At 34.6% G+C, this 24,776-nt stretch overlaps 2 protein-coding genes across 3 annotated transcripts in view; one reads left to right on the top strand and one right to left on the bottom strand.

Moving 5' to 3' along the window:
• Nucleotides 1–24,776, bottom strand: part of LOC149778814 (uncharacterized) — a 58,086-nt gene that overhangs the window by 25,459 nt on the left and 7,851 nt on the right. Inside the window, exons 2-3 of the mRNA XM_089939572.1 lie at nucleotides 23,393–23,895; nucleotides 16,298–16,543 (exon numbers count right to left, since the gene is read on the bottom strand). Coding sequence (XP_089795698.1) covers nucleotides 16,298–16,543; nucleotides 23,393–23,879 — 733 coding nt within the window. The 5' untranslated portion in view covers nucleotides 23,880–23,895. The remainder of the gene's footprint in view (nucleotides 1–16,297; nucleotides 16,544–23,392; nucleotides 23,896–24,776) is intronic.
• The window catches only part of LOC149778813 (E3 ubiquitin-protein ligase CCNB1IP1-like), a 39,082-nt gene continuing 14,721 nt past the window's right edge, over nucleotides 416–24,776 (top strand). Inside the window, exons 1-7 of one of the 2 annotated variants that reach the window (XM_089939574.1) lie at nucleotides 416–436; nucleotides 3,138–3,219; nucleotides 3,520–3,535; nucleotides 10,693–10,752; nucleotides 11,374–11,444; nucleotides 17,020–17,094; nucleotides 19,327–19,441. In XM_089939574.1, the coding sequence (XP_089795700.1) occupies nucleotides 3,157–3,219; nucleotides 3,520–3,535; nucleotides 10,693–10,752; nucleotides 11,374–11,444; nucleotides 17,020–17,094; nucleotides 19,327–19,441 (400 nt within the window). In that variant the 5' untranslated portion in view covers nucleotides 416–436; nucleotides 3,138–3,156. Of the gene's footprint in view, nucleotides 570–3,137; nucleotides 3,220–3,519; nucleotides 3,536–10,692; nucleotides 10,753–11,373; nucleotides 11,445–17,019; nucleotides 17,095–19,326; nucleotides 19,442–24,776 lie in introns of both variants that reach the window. The other variant, XM_089939573.1, reaches the window with a different exon arrangement.

The raw sequence follows: 24,776 nt of genomic DNA, 5'->3' as shown, positions 1-24,776 counted from the left end.
TGCTAAAACTAAATTTCGTTCAGCAACTGGTACTGAGACTGAGTGTGTGGTTATGACTGCTGTAACGACTCAGTAAAGTGGTGCCACCTCATCAATGCTCGGGACAGTTATAATCAACATTTACTTGGTATATTATTTGTAAATACTGCCGTGCCTGTAACTCTAAATCTAAAGAATGGTTTTTATTTTTTACTCTGACCACGATTCATACTTTTTTGGGAAGCATTACTATCACCGCGCTTCAGTGCTTTCAAGTCCTCGTCAGTGAAACCAGCCCAGCCGGCCATGTTGATAATCGCTGTCAAATCGACGCATGTTTGTATCTGATAGACCCCGTAACCATCGTTTAGACGAACAAACCTCTTTTACGTACGAAGTTAGGAAATGTGTAACAGTTTTGATTGGCTCTTGAATCGTACGCTACTTTACAATAAAAGTAAACACTCGGCAGACGACAAAATATGACATGCCTTACAATGCTTCCGTTGTCCATTTCACCTTTAAAGCTCAACATCATGGGCTTTGACTTCTGTTTATTTCGTTGTGTTTTATTGTTCTGAAGATATATGGTATGCAACATATCCACAAACTGCCCGTATAATTGGCCAGTGTATTGACTTTCAAGATGATTTATAAAGTATACTTCTTTTTAAATTAGTATAATTCTTGGAACTTTTTATTCTACTCCTGGCAAATCAATAAGAGCTAACCCCTCTTTCAATCAGCTTGACTTATCACATGCTATCCTGTTTTATCTTGTCTTTCTTTTCGTTTGTTTTGTATTCATTGTTTGTTAATAACAGGGTCTGTACCAATGAAAACACTATTGAACGGTGTCTGTACCAAAGGCCGCTGTGTACCGTATGGGGTCTGTACCAGTTACTTTATACTGTTATTATCGCTTCAAATTCAATCCAGTATTTTTTATTAACTGCAGACACAAAATATACATGAACAACACAGTAATTGTTCCCTCTGCTAGTTCGAAAAGTACTGCAGAGAGCCAACAAGTAATAGTCACATGACAACTGGCTTCATGAAATAACTCTAGACATCACAAATGTACTGTACTGCACACACCTTCCTACATACTTTGGGTATGTACAGTATTTGCACACCCTCCTGTCTTCATGTGCCACCCCATCCTGATTTTGAAAAACAAAAAGCACAAGAATATACAAAAATGCACAAAACATAGTCATTTAGTTCTTACATTTATAATTTCTAACCTATTTGTTGCCAGGGTGGCACTAACATTATCAGCTTATTGGCATTTCAAATCAAACAAAGTTCTCAATGTGAACATGCAGACAGATTACTCCTTTTTTTTCTAAAACTGTCCATTTCACTAAAAGGTCTCATCTGTGTCCAATATTTGTAATGTCTAGTTTTAATATTTCTAAGACAACTTCAACAAATAAAAAGGAGGCATTTTTGTATACAGGTTTTCAAAGTGATTTACCTCTAAAATGTATAGAATTATTGCATTTTTCAAAGATGTGAACTATACAAATCTGTTACTTGAAAACAGTCTTGCCCATGCAAATACTGCAACCATCTTACTAAAGAAATTCACATTTGATTTGAAATGGCAAGAATTTGACATTATTTGATGACTATGTTTTGTGTATTTTTTTATATTCTTCATGACTTGTTTTTAAGAAGGGAGGGGAGTGTTTACAAACAAAAGGGAGTGTGTGCAAATAGTATAAAATAAGTATGATGCACCCTCTCGATAATGTAAATGACAACTGATGGATGCAATGATGAAAACTGATGATGTTCAGCATGTACTTGTATTTGAAGGATTTTATCCTATATTGTCTTCATCTTCATTTTTTATGCTTTGTTTTGGTTTGTATGCTTTTTGGTGGTGGTGGTGCTTATGCATTATGGACAGAGAGACTGCTTATTTGGGGGTTTCATATGCTTTGGGGGGATACATAAACTTTAATATATAGAGCCATGGTTGCACGGATTAAGGCTGCAATATCTAAACATGTACAATAATTGAAACAATTAGAAACTCAATTTTTCCCCCTTAAATAAACTGCCCTGCAGTGTAACGTGTACTACATACCTCATCAGCTTCTGCTTTTCCAAGCAATGCCACATTAGATGTGAAAAATCAAAAGATAAACACTCTGTGAAAGAAGTAACATAAAAATACTACTAAACAATCCTTTTGAGCAAATATATAATGTGTAGTTCCCACATCAATAACAGCTACATACATTTTCATTTTGTAAATGTCTACAGGCAGTAACTAATCTAATGAATTAACATGTGTAAACATTGCAGCCTTAGTTCTTATGTGTTAATCCCTGTGTATACAAAGTGTATTGTAGACAAGATAAACCTGAAGGACATTTGTCTTTAGTGATATGTATACTCCCATATGTGCAATTAGTACGATTTATTATTAGGGCTACCAGCTTTAATCCTATTTTAAAGATGGGGTGGAATGGTCAATTATTCATGGTCTTAGGGTAGATGCCCCAAAGTACAAAAACAGACCAGTGGAAATATTATCAGTGCAAAACACAGAAGTGCATCCAGCCTGAAAAATGACACACTAAGCAGAGTGAACTGCCCTAAGTAGCTCACTTTTGCAATAGAATTTATTTTACTCCTAAGCAGTGGCAGTCATTTTGGAAACCACCAGTACAAGTAACAGCAAGTGGGGGTTGGATTCAAGAGTTAAATTTCAGAAGTTTTCCTGATTTTGCTCACCCATCCAAGTCTGCACCACTGTGGTTAAAATTTGAAGGAAAAAAAGTGATGAAGCCATCTCTCGAATGTGTGCTACAATAGGGAGCAGTCAGTATTTGTGTATGTAATAGAAATGTACTTTTAAATATTTAGAATCAGTACTAAAACTTTAGATCAACTTATTAATGATTTGGAAATTTTTTGTTTGGTTTTAAAGCTTTGAAAATTATGGAATCCTGGCAAAAATATCGGACCCTGACACAGCATACTGTACTGAATCTAGCACACAATCACAACAGCTGTTTCTTTTCCAGGAGTAAAATTAGGGACTGAGTAAAATTAGGACTCTGATATGTGTTTATTTTAACTGACAATCTGCAGTTTACAAAATGTATCTTACTGCATCTTTATAATTTTTCTAACAGTGCCTTACGAGTGAACAAGATGGAAAGATCTTTAAGATGCAACAAGAAAACCTGCCGGAAGATTTTAGAGAAGTTTGCATATGTAGGTGATAATTTGTTTACAATCTACAACTATACATTTTGAAATATACATCAATATTTATTATGATTGCTCACTTGCTATACATGTGCAAAACTGTAAAATATAATACCAAAAATACTGGTCACCACTTATTGCCTATCATGTGCTGAAAAATGGCATTAAACCCACAAAACCAAACCAAACCAAGAGTGTCTACTATATAACTACAAGTGTAAAATTCTGTTATCATTGTTCAGACTTTATTAAAATAATGTACAATACTAAATGAAGAAATGGTTACATAATTTATTTCTATTTCAGGTGACATCATGTTCTCGTATCCTTTAACTAGCTTGAAAAGTTACTCAAGAATGGATGTAGGAGTCAGTGAAGATATACAACCTGAATTTCTGGAATTAAAAGCTTACTGATATGCTTTTTGATTTATTTGTTCAAAGATGGATTCATCTTTATTATAAGGCGATTCGATTAAAATTAAGTTCTACTTATACCAAGTAAATATTACAGCTATTAAGGCTAATGTTCTGGTGACCTATCTATATTGATGTATCGATACATTTGATATACTGATACACACTGACACAAGAGGTAAAGAATAAATATAAATCTATATTTACCCTATACAAGTAAATTTAATCTTCAGCAGTCATGAATAATTATTAGTTGTGTTATTATTCTTTAAATTGAGAATTTATTAAAAGATACCTGTTGCAGGCACAAACACTTTTTCTGTCAGTGAAAAAGGAAGAACCATTGACAATATCCACTCCCCTTTTTACAAATATACACAAGGTAACTAGGACTGCTCGGTGGCCTAGTAGTTAGAGCATCTGCCTCGGATGCAGGAGGTTGAGGGTTCAACCCCAGCAGAGTCATACAAAAGACTTATAAAAATGGCACTAACAACCATTTTGCTAGGTGCTCAGCATTAAGAGGTTAGTTTTAGGATTGGTTGGACTGGTGTCAGGATAATGTGACTGGGTGGGCCATGATGCTACATGTCTGTGGCATGATGCTCCAAGTGAAAGACATCACTATAAACTGCCACACTGCAGAAACTGCCACACTGCAGATATCATAGTGATAAGACTGAAAAATTGTTAAAACTACGATAAAATCCAAATCACACACACACACACACACACACAAAGTGACTAATTTGCAGTTCTAAATCCCCTCCTCCTTCTGGTCCTCACTGACAATACGTATCAATATAATGGAAACATTGTACAGTTGTTTCCCATGTACAATTTAATTCCTTTACTGCTTCATTTAATAAGCACTATTACATGAAGTTTCTTTTGCTTCATATCTTGTCCTCTTAGAACAAATTTGGGGGTCTTTAAATGTGTAGAAGATGAGTGGGTGCTGTCACATTTTCCTTTTTTTTTATTGATGGAATCTAGTGCATATTGTTGCTGTGGTTGTTTTGCATCTGCAGGAAGTAGTGTCCGGGGTGTGATTGTTAGCCATCTCTGCTACCCACACCTGTTTTAGATATGATTATCTCTACACAAGGAAACTGCACTATTTCTTATGTTTGGGAGATAAAGAAGCTTGAATGCATTCAAGATTTAGGTGAAGACATGAAATTGGTAATTAGATGATTTTAAAAAAATTATGCAAAGCAATGCAAAAGGCATGGTGCCCATGTTGAGACCTGAATCCAGTCAAATGGAGTAGACTGAAATGGCCATAATACATTTTAAGATTTTAAACTAGGCTTTGATAGTGATAAGTTTTCAAAGGAAAAATAATCTTCATTCCAAAAACACATTTCCAACTCCTTTTATACATATGTGTAGTGGTTCATTTCATGGTACTATGATACCATCTACACACTCTACAAGCAAGATGTTCACCTCTACAAAGGAATGGAGAGCTTTGTACAATCCCACAAATATGACCTCACTGCATCTGTAATGTCGCCCTCTTAGTAAGAGGGGTGGTTAATTGGATTTGGCTGGCGTTGTCTAGAGGATGACCTCCCTCGATGTTATAGCTTGGTGGGAATGAAAAAAGAATAGAATTTCAACAGGGAACTGAGCAAGAATACTGGGAAGAAATAAAGCAATAAGAGCTCCCTTAGACAAGAAAAATAACAAATTTAATCAAAACAAATTAAATGTGGCAATTCCAATTCAATCTAAATTTTGTCAAAAGAATTTAATAGCAGTGTCCAATTTGGATTTATTCCATCATAATAACAAGTAGTGAAAAGAGCTCAATGTCCACGACCGATTTGCATCACCTTCCTCTCTTGACTCTGTGTGTATCAACATCCTCCTATTTCCTCGACTTCCTATTCTCTATGCTTCATCCCTTCCTGCACTAAATAGTCCTTTATTCTGACCTCGTCCTTTTTTTCTCTTGGATGTTTGTCTTCGTACTGTCACGTCTCTCTCCAAGAAAGCTGTTCCTTAATGCTGTTTTCTTTCAGAACTTGTGTTTCCTAGCACTAAACCCTGTCTTTTCTCACAAGACGGCCACCTGGTACCTTTCTTGTTTAATGAGGAAAGCACACTTCTCTTTAGGTTTCCCCCAGAGCCAAAACTACTCCTCTCTTAAGAGATTAAGACTAAAGAATTCTGACTAAGGTCGTCACTTTAAATTCATGTTGCTTCTAAACTGTACACCTTAATTTATTCTGCCCAATCGTAGACAGTGGTTCCTAAAGTTTCCCCAAGATAATAATTTCTTCCATCAGATTTAGACAGTATAGAATCTGTGAACTACGGGGTATATCAATATCCCTTTGAAAATGATAATTTGACATGGGTTCCTATCAAGCGATTATGGTTGGTAGCTCAAATGTTTACATTCTCAGGACAGCGCTGGAATGCCTTTGGTCAAGTCTCACTCGGTCATAAATTCTAGCCTATCAAGTTTTAACACTGACACGGGGGAGAAAAGAAGAAAGGTTGAAGGGACCCTTCATAAAGACTTTTCTGGCTTAAATGTGATAACATTTTAATGCTCAATGCATTCAACTTTAAGGTTCAATACAATTCAAAATTCGCCACTTCACAGCATCTCAACTGTTCTTTCTTCCATGGTCCTTTTTAACAGGTTGGAGTTGGTTTCTAAGTTGCATACCTGCTGGGAAGGGGGTTACTTTGTACATGTACTGTTGTACATTCCTGGTCAAAGACCAAACATGGATGATTGTGATAATATTTTTAAAATCCTACTTATCTGAAAACCCTATATTCATTGTTATTCTTAATATCAACTGAATCGTTATGAATAATTGTGTTTTAAAAGAATGACCCTCAAAGAAGTTGGTACAGGTATTGTCTGCCCTTGATATGGAAGCTTTTTATGTTTGTGTTTCATTGGTTTAACACCATATTTTAGCATATGATGGGTTATACATCACAGCTGGCATATTTGGTGGAGGAAGAACCCAGTAAAAACCACCAACCCAAAGGAAGGTATTGGCAGGTGCCTTTAGACCATTTCAGAAGTGATTTATCACTAGAACAAAGTACTTCTTGACCAAAGATTATAGCGTAAGGAATGTTTTTAAATAAACATATTCCCTACAGCCAGTGACAAAAAACAATAATTTGTGGAAATTTAATAACATGAAAATACTGCTTACAATGACAATCAATATGGTTATCAACAGATTTAAAGGAAAAAATGGAAACAAATGACAATTATTAGAAGATCTACAACATTATGAACATATTGTTAATTTTAGTGCAGAATTGTGATCTCATGTTCTAAATTTTATATTATACAAGCCACGCAGAGAATATCAATGCATCAGAACCCTTTTATTGGCCAAGATTACTGTCATTCTTTACAAATAAACCAGTTCTTTAATGTGATACATGCGGGGACCTCACTCCCTTAAATGTAACCACTATAATTCTTAACAATATTTTGCAATGTTCTACTCGATATAATTGCTGCTTTTATGTTATGATAAATCTACAAAGTAAAGGTGTTAATGAAGAAATGTTTGCTGTTCACATTTTTGTACTCTGAAATGGGAATATTTGTTTTAGTATTATTTCATTCATACACGTATATGCTTGCTTATTTTCATGTTTAATTCTGTAATATGTCTAAATCCTTGTTTTCAGTGTTTGTGATGCTCTGGTCACCTGTAATATGTTTGGAAAGTAGAACAAAGGGACTACTTGTACAAATTCTTATATGCTTCCTTCCTTCCTTCATTTAAAAATATCAAAAAGGAGAATAATTGCCTTTTTTTATTTTGAAGACAATTTATTCTTAATATGTGCAAAATCCATCTTTTTTTCACTTTAAGTGTATGTGCGGTCAATACACATATTAGTGGCTGGTAGGCTTGTTCTAGAATAAGGTAACATCTAAAAGCAAACCATGCCTTAGTCAAGGGAGGTAATGCGGTGGGTAATTTTGGTGTGATGTGATTTGGATTTTTAACGTAGCTTTAACAATTTTTCAGTCATATCGCTACAATGTCTGCAATGTGGCAGTTTATAGTGATGTCTAGCACTGGGGAATAATGCCACAGACATGTAGTATGCTGTCCCACCCAGTCACATTATCCTGACACCGGGTCAACCAGTCCTAACACTAACCTCTTAATGCTGAGCACCAAGCAAGGCAGCTGTTAGTACCATTTTTTGTAAGTCTTTGGTATGATTTGGCCGGGGATTGAACCCATGACCTCCCGCATCCGAGGCGGACGCTCTAACCACTAGGCCACCGGAGCGGTAATTTTGGACACTTACCTCCTCTTTCATTTGAATGGTAAATTTCAGGAAATAAGTTGTTTTTGCATCCTGTACATGCACTGTTTTACTGCAAATCATAAAACATGGTGAGGGACACATCTTGGCAAATACTACAGCATCATCACACTTTCATGCTTAACTAATGGGTTAAATTTATTTATTTCTCAAGCATTTTTCACACTAGAACTATCCAGCTAGACGATTGTATGCATCTCTAATAGTACCACATCCTTAACAACCAAACACTGTTACTGTGACCTGTATCTCACATTTGGTCAGCTTGGTGAGGGGATGCATCTTGATAAATACTAAGCCATCAATAAAAAAGTGATCCATCTTTCGTGCTTCACAGACTTGCATTAAGTTTCGTTTCAAGTTTATTTCTAAAAACAGTTTATGGTAGAATCATTAAGCAAGATGAATGTAAGCATCATTATTAGTACCATATTCATACAACAAAAGGATGTCACTGTAACCTACATTTCACATTTAATGCCTTAGGTTAAGTTTTGCATTTATCTCATGACCACAGTTTTACTGCATGCTCTGGACCGACAAAAGGGAGTGGGGTGAGGGCAAACGGGGATATATCCCTGGGGCCTGGGCCGAACAACACTTTTATAAGATAAATTTTGTTTGAACAAGAACTAGGAAAGGACTGGGTGTTTCTTACCCCAGGATGCCCGTGATTGTTCTCTACACCCCTATGCATGCTATATACATTTCTATCCAGGACAAAAACGTGGTGAAGGGATGCAGTTTGATGGGCACTACATCCTGCAAAAGTAGGTCATTATGTCCTGTATTTTACTTTTCACTGGCTTGGGTACAATTTTGTGTTTGATGTTTATTTCTTTGGTACTGTTCATGTTAGAATTATGAAATTCATCATGATATACATCTCTTTAGTACCATACTCTTACAAGAAAAGAAGCTCACCATGCTCTATATTTCATCTTTGTACAAGTTTTGGCTAAATTTCTGTATTTAACTCGTGACTACAGGAGGTTTTGCATACTACATGCTACCTAGAAACTTGGTGAGGGGATTTATCTTGATAAGTACTAGTTACTACATCCTTAGTTTGTAGGTGATCTTAGTGACATTACTGAAATTCTGCATCTAAAATTCATTTATCTGGATCATTCATGTAAGAATAATGAGCACCTTAGACCACTGGGCCACCCACTCATCAACCAGAAGTTACAGTAGCCTATATTTTATCCTTGACTAACATGCTAAATGTGTTTAGCTCATGACCACTTAGATTTTTTCATGCAATATACATTCAAGCTTAAAGCTCTTTTTGACCAGTGGAGTTTAAAGTAGGAATAGAATAAATAAGTCATACAGTGACACAATTTCGATATTAATGATTATACATTGTATATTATAATGGGGTAAGGCAGCCCCAGGTGGTCTAGGTTGCATATCACACATCTGTCCATGGGAGTTTGATTCTCAGTTTGACCAATGTGGATAAGTGAGAAAGCTTGCCACTAGCTTCCTATGGGTCAGTAATTCTTCCTGGGGTCTTCCCAGGTTCTTCCTCTACCAAATATACTGAAAAATGACACTAAACCCCACAAAACCAAACAAGCAACAGGTTAATAGGGTATTTATTGTACCAATGAACCAGGAAGTATTAAAAGAATGGACTTAATGCAATTGATGTCTGATGTTAATCAAGATAACAGTGCCTGAACTTGTATATTACTTTATTTATCACTGAATAAATAAGAACAAAAGCAGAAGGAAAAAAAACTCATAGCCAATTCACATGCCACTATAGAAATTGAACACTGGCAAACTAATCATGCTGTGCATCATTTCATCCAATTTTATTACACTTATTCACTATTTTGGAAAAATATGTAAATAATTAAAATTATGAATAACAAAATGTGACTTTTCATTCAATTTTAACATCTGATATGCCCTCAGAAGAACTGAAGCTTTTCAACAAATTCAATGACTTTTAAAGAATAATGAATTTTTATTTAAATTTGAGGTCTTTTCAAGGCAACCCTTCAGATTCAAGGATTTTTCAAGAATTTTCAACCATGTGCATGGGGTGGACAATGATAATATCTCCTGTAGCAGATTGTATGAAGAATTACTTGAAGAAAAAAAGAAAAACATTTTGTCAATGTTTTCGTTATGAACTTTTTATAGCACCTCTGCTTTGATATCATAGAAAAGAAGGTTCTTTATTTATTCTTTTATTTCCTTGTATTGTCCATCACATGACCAACTTTTAATAGGTCAAAATTACTTTAGTCAGAATTCATTTTCTTATGATAGTTAATAATAATTAATGTTTTAAATGGCTGCTGAAGACTTTCAAAAGACTTTTAGTAAACAATTTTCTTGTTAAATTTGCTAAAATTATGTGACTTAAGAGTTTACAATATACTAGTAATGAGTGACATCAAACCCTTTAATGCCCAGTAAAATAAAAAAAGTGTGTGGTTCAGGTTACCCAACTGATCTATTTTTTCCTGCCCACCCTAAAAACAGTTTTGAAAAAACATTTGAGGGACATACATCTGAAGTTAAATTTAGAATGCAAATAGTGTTACTTTTCATTTAAATCAGTCTTGTCTGGATAACAAAGATAAGAAAACCTGAAAAAAAAACATTCGTCACCATACCCTAAATTTGTCCTCAATGTAAACAGAAACATTTTTTTTTATTTGGCCTAATCATATTTGATATTTTTCTTAAGTGTCATTGTTAGATATATTTTGTGAAGAGGATGGTGCAAGGCATTTCAAGAAGTCACACACCTGTCCAGCATGTAAGTACATTCAATCTTGGCTGCATTGGAGCCTTTTTGAACCACAGTTTAGCATTCACAAGTTTAAGTACATGCCCCCAGGCACGTCACTGCATGTGCTGTAAATTTGTTGCAGCCTATATATGAAAATTAACAAGCCCATCAAGTTTTGCCCCCCACTCGAGAAAAAAGTTGAAATGACGTCCCTGCATGCCCCTCCAAGTTTGGTTCTTCCTTTCAGGTTCTTCATAGAAACAAACCTCACATTCCAGCATCTGAGCAATCAAGCACAGTATGTATGTATGTATGTATGCATGTATGTATGCTACACTAAAGTCAGCTGTCATTTTTTAAGCTTAATTTTAATTATTCTGCCAATCTGGATTTGTCAAGTTTCACTGTTATTTGCTTTAAGAGAACTTCATGTGTTATTTCTTTATGCACAAAAGGCATGAGGATGGGGATATAGATGAAAAGAATGGTAATATACACAAAAAGGGTGGGGATATACACAAAAAGGGTGGGGATATACAGTAATGAATTAGATATGGTAAGTAAATGTGATTGTGACGCTTATTTACAGAATATGAACAGTTCTGATGACAACAATATGAAAATACATTTTCAAAATATATTTGACAGGTGAAACTGTACTTGGTGGAAAATTTGCCATTCTAAAGGTCGACTTGGAGCTGTCAGAACATAACAAAGCTGTAAGTATACACTTTAATCTTCTTGGCCCAGTTAGAACAAAGGAGGCATTATTATCAGTGTCCATTAATTGTCAGAATGAGGCAACCAATTCAAGTTTAATGAATTATCTCAACATTTTCATACATCATTTGCTTACAATTTTGCAAATTCTAGGTCTCAAAGTAAATGGTGATTGTTTTGTTTAAATATAATTAATTCTATTATACACTTTCTATTGAAATGTAAAAAATTATTGTAGAAATATTTGAAATTCCCTCACAATTTTCTTCACATGTTAAAATCATATCCATATATTTAAAAATCTGAAAACAAGGTTCACATCCCATCATGTGACAACTGAATACATGTTCCTACAGGGGTTATTGTTGCTGAAGAAAAATCAGTATTTTGTGAAAAAGTACAATAAATAAAAATTGCATTAGTTTTCAGACATGGAAATGACCTTTTTTTGTACTGAAAGTGTGTGTCTCTCCACAAATCATTTCTTTACCAAGTTGTATCTCCTGTACTATTTCTTCAACAATTTTAGAAACACAGGTGTTTTATCACTCAAATAGTCTTGGTCGTACCGTGTGGTCAGATATCGTCAAATATTTTTTAAAAATATCAGCAATGTAATATATTGCAGTACACTAGATCATTCCAAACCTGTTGTAGTCTTGAGTTGCTATTTTGTACCCTATGAATATATTTCTAGACGAAGTGAACTTAACAAAGTAGGTGGGATCAAAGGGTGAATTTTCCTTTATACTTCTGTTCTGAAGCATGATTTGTATATAATAAAAAAACAACTGTTCTTTTCCTGAATAAATATCAGATATATTTCATCTTGTGCAACAGAATTATTATATATTTTTTAGCTTGTGACTTTTTCACTCATTTTATTATGTTTTAGTAACACAAAATGAAATATTTCCTGTATTAACTGAAGAAAATATCCTGTATGTGTACACATGAACACATACTTAATAAAAATCCCTAAAATAACAGCATGTGTGGGTCTATATTATTTATAGTTTGATGTTCATTGTACAGTAGGAAATATAGTCCTGAAATAAAAATTGAAGAAAAGCTTTTTCTTTTCATCCCTAGAGTTTTCATCAGGAACTTTGAGTTACTCATACAAGACAAGACAATACTGTAAACAATGTCTGAGTTGTGCACCTTGAGTTACCCATATAACACAAGGCATTGTAGTAAACAAAGCATGTGTTGGACATCTTGAGTTGATATTTATGACTATGCCAATAAACTTGGTAAAAGAAACGCGTGAAAACCAACAAGTGTTCTAAAATTCAACAAATAATTTATTGCCCAAGAATAAAAAGTGAAAATTTAAAAAGAACTTAAGGTATTGTGAATTAAATTCCATACAGTCCTAGAAGTTCTATCGTAAGTCCAGATGTATATAGTCCTAGAAGTTCTATCATAGGTCCAGATGTAGAGTTCCAAATGAATTCCAGTGGTGTTCTGAATAAACTCCAATATTGAATGTGCTGATGTGCCAATAACCTGATTGTGCTAAGGCTTGATGTATCACAATGATATAATCCAAAATATCCTTGAATGAATTCCTGATAATTCCAAAATGATAATTTACTCCAAGTATTAAAAAGCACTTTCTAATTCCAATGAATAACTTAAATAAATAAATCCTCTCAAATAAGAACTGAACACATCAAGACCAATTCCACTTCATATGTTAAGGTAGAAATGAATAATTTTTAAGTAAACAACATTAATATAAAAAGCTACAATAACAGAACCAGGATGAGGACAAGCTTTCCTTAAATATACATAACATGTTCATGCAAGCAGCAACCCAAGGCAATGTTGTAAACAAAGCATGCACTGGGCACCATGAGTTACCTATATATAACAAGGCAATGCTGTAAACAAAGCACACATTGGGCACTCAAGTTACCAATACAACACATGGCAATACTGTGAACAAAGCATGCAGTGGGCACTTTGAGTTACCCATATTACAAGAGGCAATGCTGTAAACAAAGCACGTCTTGGTACTTTAAGTTGATCATACAACACAAGGCAGTTCCGTGAACACAGCATGCATTGGACACTTTTTGCTTACATTACAGTAAAGGTGCAAGACCGGGGGTCAGAATTCCCTTTGGTGTCAAAAATAGGGGTCAAACTGAGTAAAATTCAAACTTTGATATCAAATCTGGGGGTGAAATAAAAAATCAGGGGGTCTCTGAATCACAAATGAGGGTAAATGGAAACACTGGTAAATGCAAGGCAATGCTGTGAACAAATCATGTCGGGCACCTTGAGTTGCCCACATAAGACATAGCAATATGAACACTGTATGTTATGGGCGCCTTGAGTTGAGCAGGGCAATTCTGTGAACAAAGCATACACTGAGCACATTGAGTAACCTATTTAACAAGGAATGCTGTGGGCAAAATTGGTACTCTGAATTCACTTTATTTTCATTGGCATCAATTCTTGTGCTTCTGTGAAAACAACATTTTTGTGAATGCTTAATTATTTTTTGGGGTGGGTGGGGGTGGAGACATCTTATTATTTCCACGTACAGATCATTCTTTATGGAGTCTCAAAATCTGCAGTTTTTAGGAAGCAACCGATTTTCCCATATAAAAAATGTTTCACGTTTGAGGAAATGAGTAGTATAGTCAGACCTGTTTACTGCCACCACCCATGGGAAAAGGATAAAGTGACCTTTGTAGATGTCCAAATGAAAAGTTGGGGCTGCCAACCGCGGAAGACAGAAACCAACAGCAAACACAATGTGTTTTATCACTTTAGTGGTCTTGTTTAAAGCCTGTGGTCAGATATGGTCAAATATATTTTTAAATGTCTGCAGTATAATATATTGAAGTATATTAGGTCATTCCAAACCCACTGTTGTCTTGAATTGCTATTTTTTCCCTGTGAATTTATTTCTAGATGAGGTGAACTTGACAAAGTGTGTGGGATCAAAGGGTGAATTTTCCTTTAAACTTATGTTCAGGAGCATGATTTGTATATAATAAATAGCAACTGTTCTTTTCTTACCTAAATATCAGATACATTCCATCTTGTGCTACAAAAGTATGATATATTTTAGCTTGTGAATTTTCCACTTATTATATTGATAAAGGGGGAATTACCACATGATGAAATATATATAATATTAACTGAAGAAAATATCCTGTATGTGCACATGAACAAGTAATTAATCAAAAGACTTCTAGAAAACAGCAGGTATGGGTTTTTATATTATTTATAGTTGGATGTTCATTTTGCAATCTTTTACTTTTTATCCCTAAAGCAAGCATTAGGAACCTCCAGTTACTCACATAATACAAGGCAATTATGTGAACAAAGTAGTGTTGGGCACCTTGATTTAGCCAACTGTTCCGGTGGCCTAGCGGTTAGAGTGTCCGCCTCGATGTGGGAGGTCGTGGGTTTGATCCCTGGCCGAGTCATACCAGAGACTTACAAAAATGGTACTAACAGCTGCCTCGCTTGGCATTCAGCATTAAGAGGTTAGTGCTAGGACTGGTCGGCCTGGTGTCAGGATAATGTGACTGGGTGGGACATCGTGCTACATGTCTGTGTCATGATGCCCCAGTGCTAGACATCACTATCAACTGCCCACTGCAGACATCGTAGCGATATGACTGAAAATTTGTTAAAGCTACATTAAAAATTAAAGTCATACACACTTGATTTAGCCATATAACACAAGTCAGTGCTGTAACAAAGCATGTGTTGGACAATTTAAGGAGCCCATACAACACAAAACAATGCTGTGAACAAAGCAAGTATTGCACACTTTGAGTTACTGACACATTACAAAGCAGTGTTGTGAACAAAGGTTAGTACATGTACTATACATTTATTTATTTTCATGGGTATCCGTTTTTGTGACAGTAAAAATGACACTTATATTTGTTGGGTTGGTGGTAATCATATTATTTCCACATAAGGATCATTCTTCCTTGAGTCTCTAAGTTTGCTGTAACCACTAAAACCATGAAAATGATTTCCCCCCGAAAAAATTATGATTTCACATTAAATGAAATGTTATGAGTATATGCTCTTAAGATAAGAAACAGAAAAGAGTGAAAGGCAACAAGCTTTGTAACATTCAATAAATAATTTATTTCCCAAGAATACGTGAAAATGAGAAAAAAATAACTAATGGTATTGTAAATTAAATCCCAAATTAATCCAAGAATTACAAACACAAGTCCTAATAATTTAAAGCCCAGAATAAAATTCAGCAGAAGTCCGGAATTAATCCTAAAACTGAAGGTGATGTGTCTTTGGTAGCTTAATGGAGAGAAAAAACAACTAACAAACAATGTAAATCAAATATACACACTAGAAATGAGTATATACAGTATTCAGCATTAAAGGAGCATAATCCTTTAAGATGACAACTGTTGGAGCATATTCTTAACTTAACCTTTCATTATTTTGAATATTTCTCTCTATTTGCAACTAAAGTCACTACTATTTGTGCTATTTTGCCAAGTGTAGCACTTCTTCATTATAATGCTGTTCATGGGACCCATGTATTATGCAGCCATACAAGTGAGACCACCTTATATTGACCTGTGTTGCACATATGTAGAAGGAAAAGTGGTATAATGAAGGTTTTATAGCAAGTGCTATGTACTAAATACAAGTATGGGGTAAAAGTCAGAACTACAGTACTCTGATGATGGGCAAAAAACAGGAGGAAATGTAATTAACCATTACTTGCATTATTGTGGGTTTTCTTTTTCTTGCATGGTAAAATATTACAATTTGTGCACCATAATTTACTCCTTTTCTGACAAAGTACTTCTTAACAAAAGGAAAAAAAATATGATCATACCTGATCCTAGCATATTGGAGGCTGCTTGGTTGACCTGGAACAAAAATGCTGGCTGTGGGTTCATAATGGGGGCCATGTTGAACTGCTGTAGTATGGGTGTGTTCATCAGGTTGGATAGGGAAGAAATATTAATCCCTGGCAGACTTGCTGTGGCACCTCGGTTAATTGAGCTAAAATTGCTCTGCATGGGGAAAGCAATGGCCTGGTTAGACCCTTGCAATCCAGATATTATTTTGTTGCTTGCATCTGTAGCAGAAAGATACAACATGCAGATATATCAGTTTATGTCACTGTATAGTGTGTAGATGTATAGATACATACAATTTAAATATTCACCCATCCTATACAATATTACACTTTTTAAATTCATATAAAAAATGTTCAGTGGCTCATTAATCACTAAATAAGTTTCCAGGAATGCCTGCTCTATATAGTTTTGAATGATCATTCATGGTAATATAGTAAAACTGATCTTGATAACAAATTGTTTTGCAATAACACCTGTGATCAAAGATTAAATATTTCCTGCACAGATCAACAATTGTACAAAACAAGGTGACCTCTAACAAGTTGGTCACTTTTTCTTGTCAGATAGGGTGGTCACCCTCTCAAGACAAGATTTGCTATGTTCACTCTTAAGTCTCTCAAGGTATCCAGTATAGTCGATTTCATTGTGAATGTAAATTGCACAAATTTATTTATTAATATTATCATTGTTTCAGATGGCATTGGCAGGTCAGAACCCTGTAACTATCATGGAAATTTGTACAAAGGCTTTATCTTTCTGGATGTATCAGGTAAGTTATATGTGACCTCAACAAATGCTGATTTATTCGTTGGGGGGGGGCATATACTGTTAACCCATGTATGTTCATCACTTCTGTCATGGCCTATCTATCACAAATGTTAATTTCTGCCGCATAACTTTGAACAACTTCATGGATATAAATCAAATCTTGTATCAGGTTTTATAGTATGAAGACCTTGGTCAAATTCTATTTCACCATTTTCTGATAAAATTTGATGGAGTTATGGCTTTACTCTTACCGTAAACATAGCCCATGCATACTGAACCAAGCTATCTTCAATTGTGCCATACTGGCATGAGCATCCATGTTGTATGGACACATTTATGATTAAACTGAATCTCTTTAAAAAAAAATGTTTTTGAAATTGAAAACAAGATCTTCAGCTTTACAAAAAGAACTCTAAACATCTTTGAAATATAAATGAGCACATATATTTATCAATTTATAAATCATGTTCTAAGAAAAAAGGTTTCATCAGAACTTAAAGAGCAGAGACTTGTAACATAACTATATATATATATATATATATATATATATATATATATATATCTTTCACAATCAGCACTCAAAGCAATTATCAACCAATAAAAAATTTAAAAAAGGGGATGAAACTAGATTGACAAAATGTACTGAATCATAAAAGTGTATTGTAAGTAGAATATAGACTTTATTATTTTTTTCTTACATGCCACACAATCCAAAATTAGCCTATCTAAATACAAAAAAATGGCTTTTTAATATTTGTAAATTTCCTAATTAAGTTATATTTGTCCCATTTATTTAATTTCATTGACATCTTGCACAGTATATACAGTAGAGATGTACCCAATTTTACATTTAACCATGTGAGCATCCATATCACAATCATACACCTTATGATGTATATCAGACTGCTGTGTCTACTACAAATAGCATCTCTTTAACACTGCACTTACCGTTGATTTGTTTTTAATCAAAAAGGTTTGCACTGTCAAGCAATATTTGGTTTGAAATTTGTAAAGTTTTAAAGGGATTAAATAATACTCATCATGAATGTAACTGTGCCAAATAAATACATTTGAAGACTGGAGGTGGAGTATATCCATAATGGACTGGAGGCAGAATAAAGTGGCCATTTCAAACTTTAGGTTGCCAGGCCTTAACAATTTGGTTGTCCTAGACACTGAATAGAGGAATCATTTGAGTGATGAATTAATTATCAGCTGGCTGCTGGCTGAACTACAACATTCTTTTCCAAGTGAGCCATATAAATATTTTACAATACTCTCTAAAAACAAATTTTTATATTGCTGCTTTGTCTTGGGCCATGTACATGTATGTCTAATTTTGAGCCATCTACTTCAAAAGGTTATTATAAGACTGGGTAGAATATGACCAACAGTAAATGTTTTAGTTGTGCTAATAGAAAGAGTAAATATTAATACAAAGCACAAGTTGTTTTTAATAGTATACCTAGGTCAGTACAATAGAACTGTCGACAGTCATCATCTGCTTCTACCTCAGGTCTGAGTTCTGCAAGTCATTTTTCTTCTGAAGACAGTTTTTATTAATAAAGCCTTGACCATATATCATCATCTATCCAACTGAAAGTAATTTTATTACTAAATATTCTGTTTGTTGCTATGTCCGCATTTCTCTGGATCTGTACCATTAGGTGATGTTGATTGTGCAGGTCCTGTATTAGACTGGTCACTTATAAGCTGTATACCAAACTAGCCACATATAAAGTTGGTGACTTAATACTGGAATCAACAGCCTCACAATTGAAAAAGGATTAAATTAAATTATATCTGCCAAATGTGCTCAGCATAAAACCTGGCATGTAGTTGTAATAAGAAAAATTTCAGCAATTTTAGCTGGTTGATTATGATTTTGAAGGTTGCCAGAGTGCAATCAGCTAGGAATTTTCACTCACCTATTCTGAATGTTTAGTCACATCTATGTGTATCAGCTGCTCAGGTGGTCAGTCAGAAACACTAGGCAAGACAATGTAAATAGACGGTCACCATATACAGTTTAATATATATGTACACTCATCAAACTGATTTATGAACAGATGGAATCAAATGTATTTAACCTTTATAATCAACAGCTTGGTTCCAATCAGCAGATGGTTACTATAGCAGGTCTGACTACTTTTTTTAAATAGTTTTAAGACTAAAATTAAGTGCAACAATGTTTATAAAGCAGAACATGAACAGTGTATTTTTTAAACCCTAGAATCATCAAGAGAGGCTGTATAATGAATATATTGCCACGAGAGCCAAAGAAAAGGCTACTCAGATGGAGCAGTACTATGAACAGATAATCTCCAGTACACAGGCTGAACTCAGATGTATCCTTTGTAGTATTGTTTAAATCTAATTTGTCATTTTCACTTTTAGTGAAAAATAGTGGCATCATTGTTCCAAAGTTAAGAACTCAAGATTTAGCTAAGTTTTTGTTGGAGAAAAAAAAAAACACTTTATGAATGAGATCGATCTCCAGATGTCACATTCAGTACTCTGAAGAAGAGGTTTAGGAGGAGAAAAGCCAGGGTACCAGACTAACTGCATTTCCACAGTACACTACTACAAGGTGGGGCTGATGCCTGAAGCCAGAGATAACAATGTTAACTAGAAAAATATCTGGGATACTATATGTTGAATCAAGGAATTGGCCCAGTGAGTTTCATCATGTACTTGATATGATGATGTGTTCTTCATTTTCAAGAACTACATAAATACCCAAAAAATTGAGAGAAAAAAAGCAGAACTCAAAAGTAAAGCCTACCTTTACAAATCTGAAGATAAGCCAAGTAATTTCTTTGAAGTTTTGCTCCCAAAAGCAAGCTGTCTTGAAAGCCAGTCTCTAAATATATTTAATACTTGTACAGTATGTATATAAGTTACAGGAGATATGTCTTCATAAAAGAAGCATGGATAGTAGAAATTATATTAAAACTGATTTGTAAAATCATCTATTAGTTAGCATATCATTAGCATGAAGTGTTTCAGACAGAAATTAAAGAGGGCATAAAGTTAAGGGTACTTCTTATTGTAAGGGCACTTTTTGGAGAGTTGTGAGATAATAATATTTATTATTTCAAAATAAAAATGTACATCATTATTTTCTTTTCAACTGTAATCTATCTACTAGAATTTAAAAGGAAGACAATTAAGACTAACAATGTAGGACATTTTTAAAAATTAATGAAGGAATCAAGATAAAGAGCAAACTGTCAGCTTCATTGTGTATAGTAGACTGAATACTTTTTAATAGTTATCAATAAATGATAACATGTCAGTAATATTTGAGTTATCATAATCTACTTGGGTTATATGATTATTATATTTCACTGTATAATTGCACTAGGTAACATACATATGGAAGCAGGGACAAATAAGGCCAAAAATATTATTTTTAAAAATCTTTAATCAGATTAGCAAGTAAGGATGTTTTGGGTTTATTTCAACCCATTTCATTGGTTGGTTGGTTGGTTGGTTTGGTGTTTCATGGCACAGCAGCACAAGCAGGTTTTTTTAGTACTGAGATAATTGGGGTAAAGTGCCTCGCCAAAGAACACACCATGATACCTGACCCAGGCTGATCCAGTGGTAGGATTCAAACCTGCACCCATTTGGTCAAGAGTCTGGCACACTAACTACTGAGTCACCATGGCTCCCGCATTTAAGAACTCAAAAATATTATTAGTTTTTCTAATTTTTAGCAAAATATCTCCCCATGTCCATATTGTCCCTGTGTTTCTGCAATCAAGACTTTGTTCTTAATGACGAGTCACATGACTATGTTATGCAGTGCATGAAAGATCTAATAGATAAGAGATTCACATAAGAATTCAGTTGGAAGAAAATATCCTAACTTTTCTGTGATAGTGTAATGCCTATAAAGACTTCATATCAAATAATTTAATAGCAAAGATTTCATATGACAGACATTTTGATCATTTATAATCAAAGACACTGAAATTATGAATACCCAAGTGAAAAGAGATACTGCATTGTACTAAACACTGAGCAATTGTAACATTTATGTCTGTATTCAGAAGAATGTAAAATTAGTATTACATCAATATACCTACATTTATGCAAGTTAATACAGAATCAGCTAATCCAATATGTTTGAGAGAATTCAGTTTCTCCTATATCTTATATGCGACCACCAAAATTGACCATTTTGAACAAAGCACACTGAAGCAAAATCAATGTATAAATTACAAATACAGATCCTAACAGAAAGCCTGATATGAGTTCTGTTTTGTATCTCGAGATTCAGTGAATTCATTTCAGCTTCCTAAAACACCATATAAACTCAATGGTAAATCTGCCTGCATACCACAAATATATCTGCTGATGATGTCATTCGGAGACAATCTATTAGATGTGCACAAATTTTCATCCCTACCTGTATTTTTCCCCCAAGGTGCTGGAAACTTTTGAACCATCCTAATTGGAATAGTATTTATTGGGCTGTTAAGGATTAAAAGTCTGTGGAAATCTGTAAACACTATTGTCTCAACAAATTCAACATTGAATAAGCCGTTGTTTTTCAAAATTTGTATTAAGGAATGGCTTGCTTTGCTACTTCTATATTTTTCCACCTGAAAAAGTCAATATTTTTTTTATTGGGCATGGTTGTACCTAACAAGTTTTTCCCATACACATCTTTTGTGAAATGGTAAGCTTTGACTCATTAACCCCTAGAGCTTTTGTCATTTTCACCAGAAAGGCGAGTAGGAAACACATTTTTGGGGCTATTTCTGAATACATCCTAATACATCGACTTTCAAGAGATTTTCCATTAGCCTAATGCCTAGTTGTGTTAGAAACATCATTTTTCATTGGTTATTTTATTCGTGCATGAGCAGAAGGGTAAAAGTTGGGTTTCTTTTTGCTTAATGGACCCATTATTTTTGTATCAAGACCACTCTTTATTTCAAATGCCTACCTTTTCCTACTTTTTGCAAAGGTTCACCTGTCTGTGTGTAGTTTAGACTGGTCTGCCTTAGATCTGAGGCCACCAAAGTCTAAAATCCGGACACAAAATCGGATTCCGACCTAATTTTGGGTGGAAAAAAAGTGTGTGTGATTTGGAGTTTTAACGTAGCTTTAACAATTTTTCAGTCATATCGCTACGATGTCTGCAGTGAGGCAGTTTATAGTGATGTATAGCACTGGGGCATCATGCCGCAGACATGTAGCATGATGTCCCACCCAGTCATATTATCCTGACATCAGACCGACCAGTCCTAACACTAACCTCTTAATGTTGAGCACTGAGCGAGGCAACCGTTAGTACCATTTTTGTAAGTCTTTGATATGACTTGGCCGGGGATAGAACCCACAACCTCCTGCATCCAAGGCAGACGCTCTAACCACTAGGCCACCAGAGCGGTGTAGTGCAACTAGAACTTTCAGATTATTTGGTGTCATTCTAGAGCTACATCTGTCTACCTTTCTATAATACCACCCACTTTAGTGTATCATACATGACCTAAACGCTACAGAGCACGGCAGTAGGCTACTACCTCCTGCCATGTAAATGTGGCGCCAGGGGTTAATGAGTTATGGTAGCATTTTGGGGTTTATGAAAAATTTTGGTTATGCTCATAATACTGTTAAACTTCCAGAAAGAGCAAATGAAGTAATCTTTGGGGACACTGACCAATTAAGCAAGTGATTCAAGTTTGAAAACCAATTACTAGTATAGAACCATTTCAACAAGTAAGGCATATGGAAAATGACTGTTTTTTTTTAAAGATACTAGTTCTGCAGTTCAAGAAGAGAGAGGGACATGTTGAAGAGTCACAGAAGTGGACATGTTTTGACAGGCAGGAAAAGATACCCCTAGATATCTTTCTAGCTGGAGCACTGACATGTTATCTATTGAGCTGCATTGTGGATTTTAAATTTTCTTTTAGAATTCTTGTATTATACTTTAGTAATTTTCTATACAACAGAACCACTTCCCCATTGTCTACCAATATTTCTAAGCCAACAAAATTTACTAAAGATTAATATCAGCCCCATCTTATTTTCAAGATTTTGACATGTTATGTAAGGGAAATTGATTCTTTATGACTAATAAGAAAAACTGGGAAAGTTTTAAAGCTGGTAGTTTCATATTGAAGTACAACATCTTGGCTATTGAACTAAAGTGGTACTAGCACAGGTTTCTTAGTGGCCTGCTGGAATACCATTTAATATTGATGGTTGAATGAAAAGTTTGATCCACATGCAAAATTTTGTCCAAAAAAGAGATTTTGTTTAAAATAATATTCAATTACCTGAGCCCAGTAGCTTTGTCGGTGTCTTTTTCTTGGGCAATTCAATTTTAAAGCGCTTTTTAAACTCATGCAACCAGTGGTCAGTGGCTCTGAAATCCTTGATATTCAATTCTTGAGCAAGGCCAATTGCCTTATGTTGTAGAGCAGCATCAGTGAAATTCACATCACAGCTTCTTCCCTGACTGTACCAGTGATACAGAATGTCCTCAAGTTCAGTGGAATCTGCATTTTCAATCCGTCTTCGTTTCTCTTCTTCATGTTCCGGCTGGCAAACATCCAAGTATTTCTCTTTCCTTTTCAAAAGTTTTGTTACTGTTGTTCTGTCAATGCCAAAAATATTGGCAATTTCACCTTGTGTAAGGCGTGGGTGTTCTTCTCGAAATTTAGCAATTTCTTGTTTGAGCTCGAAAGGAATTCTTGATCTTGTACGCCGAAACTGTGCTGACTGATCAATTGTCAAGTCAATGCATTTTGGTGGACTGGCCATGTTGGTGATGACTCCACTGGAATAAATGAAATTATTATATCAAAATATTAGATTCTTTTAATGTTATATTGTGACAAAGGACAAAGTTATACATTATGTTACAATACATGACCATGTATTGAGATAATATTGCAATAATGTCAAGAAAATACAAAATAATATTAGAGAGTAAAAAGAAATCATAGTTTGACATAACTTTAATTTCTTTTAAATCTCTTAGAATGTACAATGATTCGGAAACATCTCAACACATGGGAATGTCTGAGCTACACGAGATTGACTCATGTTTTAAGTTGCATCTTTTCAACTCTTCACGCATTAGCAGTTAGGATGGAATGAAGTCAGCAAATATAGGCTGTCAAGTACATCATCCCACATGTGAAACTAACCTCTGCATTATATATCTGATAAATCGTTCTTGGAAAATTTCAGCCAAAAGTGATGCAAGTTGAGTGGCTATTTATTTCCATCTGGCAACAGCTCTAGATTTTAGGGTCTACTACATCCTTGTGTTGTTACTAGCGACAGGCAGGATGTAATGTGCAGTCCACCATTTTTTCTGTGGATACATCTTTCAGCAATCATTTTTGTGTTATACAGCAACATACATTAAAAGAGACAAACAATTTAAATGAAACAAATTGAGGATGAAGTTGAATTTTATTGTATACTGTTTATAAAATACACACTGTACTGCAGTTCACATACAGGCAGGTTCCATACCACAGCATACTGATATACCATGAACATTGCACACACCTAAATGAGTAATATATGGAAAATTTCAGTTTCAGTACATTTACCTAGCACCATATATCTCAAATTACAAGTCCAAGATGCTAACCTTATACAAGTTTATTAAAAAGTGGAAGATGGGCATATCAAACTTAAAAAAAC

The sequence above is a fragment of the Sinohyriopsis cumingii genome, chromosome 17 (genome assembly GCF_028554795.1).
Source record: "Sinohyriopsis cumingii isolate HCF-2022 chromosome 17, ASM2855479v2, whole genome shotgun sequence".
NCBI classification, from domain to species: Eukaryota; Metazoa; Mollusca; class Bivalvia; order Unionida; family Unionidae; genus Sinohyriopsis; species Sinohyriopsis cumingii.
This window is presented reverse-complemented; position numbering and strand designations above follow the sequence as displayed.